Consider the following 13366-nt stretch of genomic DNA (forward strand, 5'->3'; position numbering starts at 1 on the left):
TTCTATGCGAATAACCTTGCATCCTGCCGGTAATTGTTCATTTTTGCAGCCTCCAGAGGATTCCCCATTATTGCTGTCATTGTACTATTGCACTTGCACTTTCTGTGAATGATTGATGCTAGAAATTAAGTTTTTAAATATATTAAACTGTACTTCACCATATGGCAAATCTTTTTTAATTTCCTTACATGCACATGAGGAACAAATCCATCTACGTTAACGTGGAGGAGGAAAGATATTGGTGAACGTATCTAGTTTTATTTATTTTACACCGTGTGTAGCGCATTGTGATTCACTCTCTGTCACTTTTTGTTGTATTAATCTATGTGTGGGGAGGGAGAGAGTACCCTCCTAGACAGAATCTTTCACACTTGCTGCTGTTCCTGAGCGCACTCTGATACTTTCCTCCACTTTCTGGTTTTATTGTATACTTTTGTCTCTCATTGGAGGGTAAAGTTTGAGTGCTGCACCATGTTTAAATACAGGGAGAACCGTAGAAATTTATTTGAGAATGCCTTTAGAGAAGATGGAGAACCCACATTACTTCTAGATGAAAATCTAGGTGATTTGATGAAAAAATTAGAATATGCATTAAATAAAGAAAGTAAACTGTGGTGGGAAATGGTAACACTGGAAAAATACTTAGTAAACCAACTCATTCCTAAAGGTCTGGTTATCCATAAAGCGGCATCTTTCTCGTCCGCAAGGGAAACTTTTAAAGAGGAGTGGAATAAAATACTTAAGTCATGCTCCCTGTCCCTAATAAAACTGATTGTGGAGGACAGAAAACAAGACTTAAGTAAATTAGAAGAAGAGATTCAAGTATATAAAGATCTCTCTAATAAATTTGCGGATACACAGGAATATAAAGATTATGAAAAAAGAATTGATACTAATTTAAAAAGAAATGAGAGGGTTCTGATTGACCGAAAGGTCAAAAAATTCAATAGAGACCGCAAATTATTAAATCCTGTTGAAGGGGAGTTAGTTGTTATTAATACTCCATTAGCCCCCAGGGTACAGCAAAAGACCCCCATTGGAAAACGGGGGAGGAGAAAGTTCCCACAAACCTCAGAAAGATATACTAACCCCAGAGGTTCGAATATCGAGGGAAGGGAAGGAAAACAGAGATATGAGGTCCCAGAAAGACAAAATAGGGAAAGGAAAAGGGAGGAAGGGGCTAAACAGAGAAACAGAAGAGATGTTTCCTCCACGAATGGGAATTGGAGATTTAACAGGTGGGAATGCACACCCCCGAAATTACAGGGAACTTATGAGGAGAGAAGAGAACAGGTGAACACTTCTATTGAAAATAGACTCCCACAAATAGGAGATAGAAGAAGGTCCCCACATTTTTTAGAACAGGCCAGAAAACTACGATACCCCAAATAAATAAACGAGGATGTAGAGGGGGGCGGACTAAAAAGAGAAAGAGAAAAAACAAAAAGAGAAAAAAGAAACATACCTTATCGAAAGATGAGACCACTCAGGATGATCAAGGGGGACGAGGAAAAGTAAAAATCTTCAACTTAAGTAGTCACCTACTGGGGGAACATGAAATATCAGTTCTAGAGAAAGGGCTTAATTATGCCCCTTCTATTCCCCTTAATCAATTCTCTATATTTATAGATCTAAATAAGTACATCAGGAAATTGACATTAAAACGTTTTTTTGAAAGTAAGGAGACAGTCATGGGTGAACAAGGAACGACACCAACTCCAAATACGCCCTTCAAGTCCAAATCATTGTTTAATCCAGTCCATATGAAAGGAAATTATTTAGATACCTTTTATGAAATGGTTTATGAGGATATTAAGAAATTACCATCAAAAAATACCAAAAATAATCTGACGTTCAAGGAGAGGAAAGCCTTAAAGACATTGCAGGAGAACGCCGATTTGATTGTAAAACCGGCGGATAAAGGCGGAGGTATCGTCCTGATGGATAAAACATCCTATGAAGCCGAGATTTATAGACAGTTGGAGGATGAAGTAACTTACACCAAACTTAAAACAGACCCAACGAACAAAATTGTAGAAAAATTAAAGGTTATGTTGGAACCACATAAAGAGGTAAACACTATAGATGAGAGAGAATATAAATTTCTGATGAATGAAGAACCAGTCGTCCCGGTGGTCTATGTATTACCAAAAATCCACAAAGATCCATTGAGGCCACCGGGAAGACCAATTGTATCAGGAGTGAACTCAGTGACTGCAAACCTTTCTGAGTACATTGATTATTTTTTGCAGCCTCTTGTACTCAAAAACCGTTCCCACTTGAAAGATACGCTTGATTTTTTGAATAAAATTAATGAAGTACAGTGGGAAAATACTTGGATTATGGTGACAGCAGATGTAAAATCGCTGTACACAGTGATTAAACACGAAATTGGCATAAAGGCTATTGAAGGATCTTTACAGCATAGTGACATAAAGGAGACTACACAAACATTAATATTGGAGGGTGTAGAGTTTATACTTTTTAACAACTATTTTGCTTTTAAAGACAGTTTTTATATCCAAAACGTCGGCACGGCCATGGGCACCAGGTTCGCTCCTAGCTATGCCAACCTTTTTATGGGGGCATGGGAAAATGAGTATATATGGGAAAACAACCCATTTGGAGCGAACCTGGTGTCCTGGTCGAGATATATAGACGACGTATTTTTTATTTGGAGGGGAGGTCAGGAGCTTTTAGAAGAATTTTTTGTCTATTTAAATTTGAATAGTGTCAACATTAATTTTTCATTTGAGAGCAATACTCAAACCATCAACTTTTTGGATGTGACCATCTATATAGAGGAGAATAAGATTTTAACAAAGGGTTACTCTAAAACCACTGACTCTCATGCTTATCTAAGGAATGAAAGTTGTCATCATCCTGATTGGCTCAGGAATATTCCTGGGGGACAACTGAGACGTCTGAGAAGAAATTGCACAGATGAGGGAATATATGAGAAACAAGCAATAGAAATGAGGGATAACTTTGTTGCATCTGGTTATCAAAAGGACGCAATTGATAAAGATTTGAAAAAAGTGAAAGATATTCCCCGAGATACCCTTTTAAGAAAAAATAGGAAAAAGAGAAGTAACAATTTTGAATGGTCTTTTATCACAGATTTTAATTCCAACTATAAAGAGGTAGAGAGAATTTTACAAAGGCATTGGAAGATTTTACTTAATGATCCTATTGTGGGGAAATTATTACCAGCAAGGCCAAAATGTACATACAGAAAGGCCCCTAACATAAAGAACAGACTGGTGAGAAGTGCCTTGCCACCCACCAAATCAGTTTCAACGATTAAGTCGAAAGGCTTTTTTCGGTGTGGGACCTGCATAGGGTGCCGTAACATTCAGGGGGATGGGAGAAATAAAACCACAGAGGTAACAATTAATAATCATAAATTTGAGATTAGGGACTTCGTGACATGCAATACGAAGAATGTTATTTACGCCATAGAGTGTGGGTGTGGACTGTTTTATATCGGCCGAACGTCCAGACCCCTAAAAATCCGAATAGGAGAACATCTTAGAAACATTCGGGGGGGTCTGGACACCCATGCACTATCAGATCATTTTAAAAAAATCCATAATAAGTGTACAACACAGATCAAAAGATTTTTAGGACTCCGGGCAGTAAAAGGTCATTGGAGAAGGAAGGATTTAGCAACTCAATTAGCACAGGCTGAGATGAGAGCTATTTTTGACCTAAAAACTCTACAACCTGGAGGCCTGAATATTGATTTCGAGTTAAAATGGTTTCTTTGATTGCACTTGGAATGATTGTAATTGTCGTCACCCTCTAACTTTAGGTTTTGCACTTTAAATTGCGGGTGTTTTATATGTCTGCACCAGTCACTTTCATATATGCAATGTGCACTTTATGTAAAAATTGGTATTTAAGACTATTTTAAATGTCCGTCTAAAATTACAGTGAAACTAAGTGGAATCAACACTAACATTATATCCTCTTCCTTCCGGAGGTATTAAATGTTTGGACTGATATACGTTAAGGAACTCCTTGTATATATAACGAACTGAAGAAGCCGTACGGAGGTCACCATAGTTACCAAACAGGAAATGACGTATCGGCATATGGAAGAAACAGGAAACCTGGCCGGACGGGCGCCGCAATGATTCATGGGACTTGTAGTTTGATTGATGTATAGGAATCAGCTGCGCCCGCCGGCCGGCGATTGGACAGATTTAGTTTAAAATTAGGCTCCAGGACAGACGGACTTATCCTTTTCTGGACACACACCTTGAAAAAGACCCGATTGAGCGGGTAGAAACGCGTTGGTGGACGTGGGGTGACGGAGGCAGCTGACTGGACTAAGACCCGACGGGAGAACCATCTGCACATATGGTCTAAGGAACCCGGGCTATCCAATAGACTCCTATGCTGTCAGGATTATTCTATGCGAATAACCTTGCATCCTGCCGGTAATTGTTCATTTTTGCAGCCTCCAGAGGATTCCCCATTATTGCTGTCATTGTACTATTGCACTTGCACTTTCTGTGAATGATTGATGCTAGAAATTAAGTTTTTAAATATATTAAACTGTACTTCACCATATGGCAAATCTTTTTTAATTTCCTTACATGCACATGAGGAACAAATCCATCTACGTTAACGTGGAGGAGGAAAGATATTGGTGAACGTATCTAGTTTTATTTATTTTACACCGTGTGTAGCGCATTGTGATTCACTCTCTGTCACTTTTTGTTGTATTAGCATATCATTTCCATTTGGTTTGTTCTGAGGTACATCCATCACTGGAAGAAATCATATGGACTGACGATTAAGGATTGATACATCTTCTACAAGGAGGTTCGGTGACCTGTAGAAGATACTGCTTCCGAAAAAGGTTTTTTGTATGGGACATTTATGTTGACACAGGACTGAGCGCTCAGATACATTCTTTTCTTTGCATTATTGTCCGATTACATTTAGCCAATCAGGAGACCGAATGCTATGAACTTGGCACACTCACCAGCGTCTCGTTCTTTATCATCGCCTGCAGCCACAAGAAATCCACGTGCTTGAAAAGAACCGCCACAAACAGGCTGTCGCCCACATATTCCTGGCTGGAGTATGGGGCCCCTTCAGGATAAGTCATTCTGATGGTGGTCTTATTCCCAACATCCCGCTGGTATCCGCACACTGGGGCGTTGTTCAGCCTGCAAGTCACACACATATCAAGTCTTGTATTAGTCTCATATCTAGGTACACACAATACCTTTTTTTTTTTTTACTACATTATCGCATGTGCGACTTGTAACAAGGACGTAATGGGAAAAGAAAATCCTCCACGTGATGTGTGCGCTATTTTCACCGCCCTGTTTTTAGAAATGTTGGTCAGTATAAGAACGCTGCAGATTCAAGAGCAATGATGGGCAACCTGTGATCCTCCAGCTGGGGTGAAACTACACATCCCAGCATGCTCCGACACAGCTTTAACATTCCCTAATAGCAAAAACCTGGTAACAGCTAGAGAGCCACAGGTTGGCAAGGCCTGTTCTAGAAACATGATGGGCAAACAGTGCATGTTTTCCAGATCTCACAACAACTGCACAGAGGTGATCTTAAAAACACAAGTGGTCTGGCCGCCACTGTTCTGGAGCCTGTAAATGGCCTGCTCTCAGATCAGCCTCTCACACTCACTGGTGGGTCCATTGCTTGCAGTTCACATTGTATACTGTACAACAATTTACTGTAGGTTCAGTATTTTTCCTGTACATTTGGCTTTATGTGAGAATTACAATTCCGTAAAATACATACAAATTTTACTAGTGAACCCGGAAGCTACGTCAGATAATATTTACAGAAATGACATAATCGGATGACCGCTGTATATTAATAATCTCATTATCTTCTAATAAAACGTCTTTATCTAAAAGGAAGCACAAAAGATAATTCCACAGGCACCACAAATAACGGACAATACTGAACTTGATGCCACATAAAAGGGGTCTATTTACTAAGCCTTGGATGGAGATAAAGTACCAGCCAATCAGCTCCTAGCTGTCATTTTTCAAAGCCAGCCTTTGCCATGGCAGTTAGGAGCTGATTGACTGGTACTTTATCTCTCTTCAAGGCTTAGTAAATAGACTCCTAAGACCGGTTAAGTACTTTCACCTCTTCAGCAAAAACAAGCCTGCTGGATACCAACATGCCCGATAAGCAATAGGTGTGCCGCACAGACGTTGCCCTAATTAAATGTACCTGATTGTAATGTCAAACTGGTCGATCACGTTTCCCAGTTTCAGGCCGTGGAGTATTCCCCCGCTCCCTAGGACAATGCAGCGCTTGCACTCCTTGGATCTCGAATCCTCAGGAAGGTCATCTTCAGGCATAATTTCCAAAAGTTCATGAAGTTCTTTAAGGTACTGGTAAAATCCAAATGGAGGCCCATACTGGTACAATGATTCATTGAGTTCTTTGGTTTTCTTAACAAAGCTGGACAATCCCAAGTCGTACTTATTTTGGAACAATCGGTGCATTTCGGTCCTTGCGAATGCTTTCCTACATGGTGCTTCAACAACATTTCTGGCAAACGTATGGGCTCTCTGTTGAAACAAACACAACTTTATTAGCAGACGGACATTCAGAGAGCATTCATGCAAGTATTTAAGTGTATGAACATATTCTGACAGCTCCTTGATGATGGGTATATTATTTGTTGTGTATTTGACTCTTCAGGCAAGCTTATTACATTCCAGAACCGCTCACTCAACCTTCATAAGCTTTCCTATCCTATTAAATCCCCACTGTACAGTCCGCACATATCCTCCACCTATTTTCTGTTTCTTCACTTCTGACCCTGGTTCATCACTGCTGTGATGTGATATCATGCAGGCCATGAGAACCTTTGCAATCCGGTGGACAACTATGCAATAGATAGGGGTGTGGTTTATAGTGTCGACCACACTTAGGTCGACCACTATTGGTCAACAGTAATTAGGTCAACATGGTTTCTAGGTCGACATGACAAAAGGTCTACATGGTTTTTTTTTTTTTACTTTTTTTGGGGTCGTTTTCTTCATAAGGTGACCGGGAACCCCAATTAGTGCGCCGTGTCCCCTCGCATGGCTCACGTGCTTCGGGCAAGGTGCCTCACTCCGCTACCGCTGCACTCGCCACTGGTTACTGTTCCCAATCGTAGTCCACGTGGATCGATACGTATGAAAAACCTAGTGACCATGTCGACCAATAGTGGTCAACCTAAGTGTTATCGATCTAAAGACCGGATACCATAGATAGGCATTGATACACAAGGATAGGTGCCATTTCCCCATAGAGTGTAAGCTTGCGAGCAGGGCCCTCCTCCCTCTATGACTGACTGTTTTTACTCAGTTTTGTCTCATCACTGTGTCCAATTGTAAAGCGCTGCGCTACATAAGACACTGTTAATAAATAAATAAGAAATACATTTGCAAGTTTCTGAAGAAAAATGGAGTTTGGCTGCCTATACTGCAGTCACTGGTTGCCGATAGCTACACATTAATGTTTATGCTGGAAGTATGCAGCACCAAGTCCCATCAACAGCATCACGGAGGTGGCAATTTAGGAAGACAGATGTCCAGGATATATCCAGTTCATGATCTCCCCATGCAGAAATACCAAAAAAGATAAGCCTGACATCATTCTATATCAGTCTATTTAAAGATCTGTCCAGGATTGCTGAAGTTTAAGCAGATGTAGAGCTGATTAGTACAGAACAGTTAAGTTGTTCTGTTCTGTGAGGAGATCACCACAAAGGGCTTGTTTACAGGAAGCCATATATGATGCTACAGACCAAAGACATGACCATTTGGTGGCCACAGACAGTGGAATTTATTACACACTAGCTGGCCTTCAGCAAACACTTTACTTGTTGAAGTTTCCGATACTTTGTATCCAGATATTATATTAAACACTCTCTCATATATATATATACACACACACACATATACACACACACACACTGTACATACACACATATATCTCTATATATTTTTATTTCTATTTTACTTTCCAATGTTACCAACTATGGTCTTGATGATTTAAAGCTTTTAAAAGGGCCACCTAACCCCAAAACTGAAAGGTCGATTAACCATAAAGTTAGCATACTGTTCAGTGCTACCCTGACATGCCGCCGCAGCTCTGCTACATAGTAAACTATTACAGCATTCAGTACATTACAGACAGCTGAAACCTGAAAGGCCTCCAAAATCAGTAAGCACTGTCCTAAGGGGGTCTGACACAGGTCCAAAAAGCCAAGACATCAGCAGCTCCGTGCCAGCGACCGCTCTACAATGAGTCTGCAGAGTAAGTCCGCCCAGCTGTCACTCACACTGTGCCTGCTCTGTCACTGCAGTAGGGGCTTCCTGACATAGCAGCCTCCTACAGCTCAGTAACAATACACAGCCTTAAAGAGGTTTTCTGGCATTTATTAGATGTCGCTCAGACACCAGCAATGTGCATGTCATCTGCAGCTGTTCATGTGGTGTCCTGATAGCAAGTCGCAGGCTCACGCCCTCTATGATCTGTTAGACACAGTCTTGCATATATGCTTTACAACATAATAACAGAGGCACATTGACTTAATAAGGACCTACCCTTAGATAAACGGTCATTAAATAGATCATAATTCAAAGTGTGGATGGCTAAATACTCTGGCTCTCAATAAAAGCTAAAAGGTGGGGATGGGTGGCACATAAAACTTTATTTATACACACAAATTTTTATATATATATATATATATATATATATATATATATATATAAAGAGAGTTTGTCGTACGTTTCTATATGTGCTTTTTGGGTTCTTTTACAGTGCTGTGCAACAAAACGGCTTCCGGTGACACATGTATATCTGTGTGCGACGGAGTCTGACCCTATATTTATATTTAGGGCCTGGACCGTTGGGGTGCCTTGGGGAACACGTTTGGGAACCTCTGGTATAGGCCATTGGTACGGCCTCATCTGGAATACTGTGTTCAGTTCTGGAGGCCATATATTCGAAAGGATATTAATACATTAGAGACTGTACAAAGAAGGCCAACTAAAATGGTGCATGGCCTACATCACAAAACTTACCCAGAAAGACTAAAACATCTCACTATGTATAGTTTGTAGCAGAGAAGGGAAAACGGAGACATGATAGAAACTTTCACATATATCAAGGGTTTTAACAAAGTCCAGGAGGGAAACATTCTCCAAATGAAGAGAAGCAATAGGACACGAGGTCATGCACTGAAACTGGAGGGAGGGGGGGGGGGGGTTTAAGGAGAAGTATGAGGAAAAATTACTTCACAGAAAGAGTAGTGGACAAGTGGAATAGTCTCCCATCAGAGGTGGTAGAGGCTAAGACAGTAGAGCAATGTAAGCATGCGTGGGATAGACATAAGGATATCCTTACAAAGAAATAAGGATCGAATAAGGTTTGAGATATAAAATATAGTAAAAAAAAAAAAAAAAAGGGACAGACTAGGTGGGCCAAGTGGTTCTTATCTGCCGTCACATTCTATGTTTCTATAAGAAGTGCTACGATGCAGCGGATGCGCCTATTTTCACTGCAGGTTCCGTTGTGCTTCGTATGCAGCTTCAGACAGGGTTGCACACAGATATACAAGTGTCGCATGTCAAAATAATCACTGCAGTCTCGTGAATCATTTTTGCTGCATCACGTTGTGACTTAGGCGCACATTTGAGCGAAAGGGACTCTACTCCGATCATCGCGGTTCACTCGCGTCAGGCGTCTCGCGCTGCATGCCGTTTTAAGGCTTGGTGTATGAGGACACCTAGCTATATCTACTTATTACCCTAATTTCCATTTGCCTGCAGCTCTCCTGCCAAAGGACTACAAGATCCAGCATGCCCAGGCAAGATAGAGGCTTGCTGTACCACAACTGCACATCTCTGATCTACAACCTTCCCTGCTGATAACCCTGGCGGAGCGGGGTAGCGTACATGATAGAGAGATGGACTACATATTAGTGGTGGGAAGGTTTGCCCTGTTCACGTATGCCATAGAAACCAGAAGGCAATTATAATATATAAATATTTTATATCTCGGCAATAGTACAATGTGTGCAAATACATTTGTTTAAACGCCAGAGAGCTCTGCGCTTATGAGGTTGCACAGACATAAGCTGGGCAGTCTTCCTCTTGACGGACATTATTATTTATTTACAGTTTCCTTTGTAGCGCAGCAAATTACGTTTCGCTTTGCAATTAGACACAATGATAAAACAAAACTGGGTATTAAACAAACAGTCATAGAGGGACTTACAATCTATAGGGAAATAGGTATTGATACACAAGGATAGGCGCTATCTACTGCATATTTGTCCACTGGATTGCAAAGGTTCTAGGTGGGTTGTATGATATCACATCACAGCAATGATGAACCAGGGTCAGAAGGAAGGGATAGTGAAGAAAGAGAAAATATGTGGAGGATATGTGCACACTGTACAGTGGGGATATAATCGGATAGGAAAGATTATGAAGGTTGAGTGAGCGGTTCAGGAATGTGATAAGCTAGCCTGAAGAGGTGAGTTTTCAGGGAACGTTTGAAATTTTGGAGACTAGAGGAGAGTCTTATTGTGCATTGTAGGGCATTCCACAGAGTGGGTGCAGCCTGAAGAAAGTCCTGCAATCGTGCATGGGAGCGAGTAATGAGTGTGGATGAGAGACGCAGATCTTGTGAAGAGCGGAGAGGTTGGGTTGGGAGATATTTTGAGATGAGCGAAGAGATGTAGATTGGTGTAGTATGGTTAATGGCCTTATGTGTGAATAAAAGTTATTTTAAATTGAGTACGATAGAATACAGGTAACCAATGGAGGGACTGACCGAGTGGATCTGTAGACAATGAACGTCTAGCGGGGAAGATTAGCCTTCACAGCTGCATTCAGAATGGATTGTAGTGGTGAGAGTCTCTTTTTTGGTAAGAGATATGGGGGTAAATTTACTAAGATGGGAGTTCTATTTAAGATGGGATGTTGCCCATAGCAACCAATCAGATTTCAGGTATTATCTTCTAGATGGTTCTAGATAAATGAGAAGTAGAAGCTGATTGGTTGCTATGGGCAACATCCCATCTGAAATAGAACTCCCATCTTAGTAATACCCCTTTTCCACCTACGTACCGTGTCCGATCCGGGATGTTTAACACGGCTACAACCCGTGTCGGCTCCCCCATTTCCACTACACTTCGACACGGGTTATTCCCGTGTCTGATCGGTTTCCACCTAACCCGGGTAAGCTCTGTAAAAGCCTATTGCTGTCATTACAAATGGACTTTTTACTGTCTCATCAAGATGATGTAATCAAAAGGACCAAAACGGAGGGGTGGGGCCTGCTCACAGCATTGCAGCAATGGACACCGATGCAGTAGCTGTGTCTAGCATGGAGTCGCAGACTGTTTGCAGTTTACTGCTGCTTTCTGCTACAGACAGCTTGATGCAGCTTTTCACCTTGTGCTACCTACTGCAGAGCTGGAGAAGGAGAGCTCAATTCTTTGCAGAGAGGGCTACCTATCGACGCAAATATTTGAAAAGGAGGAGAGCGCGTATATCATCCACTGTTATTTCTCTCATAACAATGAACTGTACACCAAGCCAAAGAATGTGGATGAGAGATCGCAGACATGGGGAAGCATTCATGCAGACTATTCTAGCATATCAGGAGGAGCAGTGGATGGCAAACTTCAGGATGTCTCGCGCTACATTCGAGTATGTTTTGGAACTACTGTCCCCCGCAATAACCATGCAGACCACCAGGTTCCGTAAGCCCATTGAGCCAGCCAGGAGATTAGCGATTGCTCTCTGGTGGTATGCTACCCCTGGAGAGTATCGCACAGTTTCCAGTTTATTTGGAGTAGGGATTGGCACGGTCTGCAAGATTGTATACCAGGTCACGCGGGCATTGCTGGATACCATGTACCATCGCTTTATTTCCTTGCCACAAGGACAGCGGCTAGATGAGACTATAAAAGGGTTTAAGAAGCGTGGCTACCCACAGTGTGCTGGTGCCATAGATGGGACCCACATCCCCATCATCGCCCCCCGTGACAACCCAGCAGACTATTACAATCGTAAGGGTTGGCATTCCATTGTTCTGCAAGCTGTAGTGGACCACAAATACTGGTAAGCACTGTTTCACTAATGTGTTTGAAATAGGCTTGGCCTGTTTTATGATAATGCATAAACCTTTATTTTTAGTTTCACAGATGTCTTCATAGGGTGGCCCGGACGGTCACATGATGCAAGGGTTCTCGCCAACTCCGATCTTTACAGTATTGCTGAGGACAAGCTTGGTGGATGGCTTTTCCCTCGAGAGGTAAGATTATTTACTACTTAAACTAATGTTCGCCCATAAACCAATAGTCAAGTTTTACCCCTGTAATAATATTAATGTTTTATTAACAGAAATCGGTGATCGTACATGGTGTGGACATCCCGGTCCATCTCATTGGTGATGCAGCATACCCATTACAGCGCTGGCTAATGAAGGGCTACACCCAGCATGTTCACTTATCCCCCGAACAGACATCCTATACCCATGCCCTAAGTTCGGCCCGTACGGCAGTGGAGAATGCGTTTGGGCGTTTAAAAGGACGCTGGCGCTGCCTCATGAAGAGGAATGATGTGGACTTGAAAATAATGCCAGATATAGTAGCGGCCTGCTGCATTCTCCATAACATATGTGAGATTCAAAAGGAAAACTTTCTCCCCGAGTGGAATATACATGATCATGGGGCGGGGGTCGCTGTACATGATGCACCAGGCTTGGTGGGGGGGCATGACGCTGCCAGCAAGTGCATAAGGGCCACCATTGCAGCTAATCTTCAAACAATGTTGCAGTAGAGAAGACAGACAAGTTTTTGTGTGCAAACAATTTTTGTTTATTTCGTTTTTCAGTTATAAAAATTTGGTTCAAAAGTTATTATATTTTTCCTTTTAAACAGTTGGCACACATTTTCTGAGGTAACAATATAAAATATTTAAGTGCAAACATGTCACTGTAAAATTCCACATAACGCAAGGGGTCTTCAACATGTGTCCCTCCAGCTGTTGTGGAACAACATGTACCAGCATGTGTTGCTATGTGTTTCCACAACAGCTAGAGGGCCACATGGTGAAGACACCTGCCCTGAGGTAAAAGAGTAAAGTGCAAACAGGGCACTCTGTAAAAAAAAAACCCTAATGTTTGGTTTGGCAGGTATCGGGTTACCCCCAATATTTGGATCACACTGCCGCACAATTTCTGAGGTAACAATATAAAAAGGTAGCCCCAATATCTGGATCCCACTGCCCATTTTCTGAGGTAACAATATAAAAGTTTAAAGTGCCAACAGGGCACTCTGTAAAATCAAAAT

General features: G+C 41.6%; 1 protein-coding gene across 1 annotated transcript in view; it reads right to left on the reverse strand.

Annotated features, from left to right (window-relative positions):
- The window catches only part of LOC134929258 (lactosylceramide alpha-2,3-sialyltransferase-like), a 176847-nt gene that overhangs the window by 36838 nt on the left and 126643 nt on the right, over positions 1–13366 (reverse strand). Inside the window, exons 4-5 of the mRNA XM_063924977.1 lie at positions 6229–6572; positions 4997–5183 (exon numbers count right to left, since the gene is read on the reverse strand). Coding sequence (XP_063781047.1) covers positions 4997–5183; positions 6229–6572 — 531 coding nt within the window. The remainder of the gene's footprint in view (positions 1–4996; positions 5184–6228; positions 6573–13366) is intronic.

This window comes from Pseudophryne corroboree, chromosome 1 (assembly GCF_028390025.1).
Source record: "Pseudophryne corroboree isolate aPseCor3 chromosome 1, aPseCor3.hap2, whole genome shotgun sequence".
Classification (NCBI taxonomy): Eukaryota; Metazoa; Chordata; class Amphibia; order Anura; family Myobatrachidae; genus Pseudophryne; species Pseudophryne corroboree.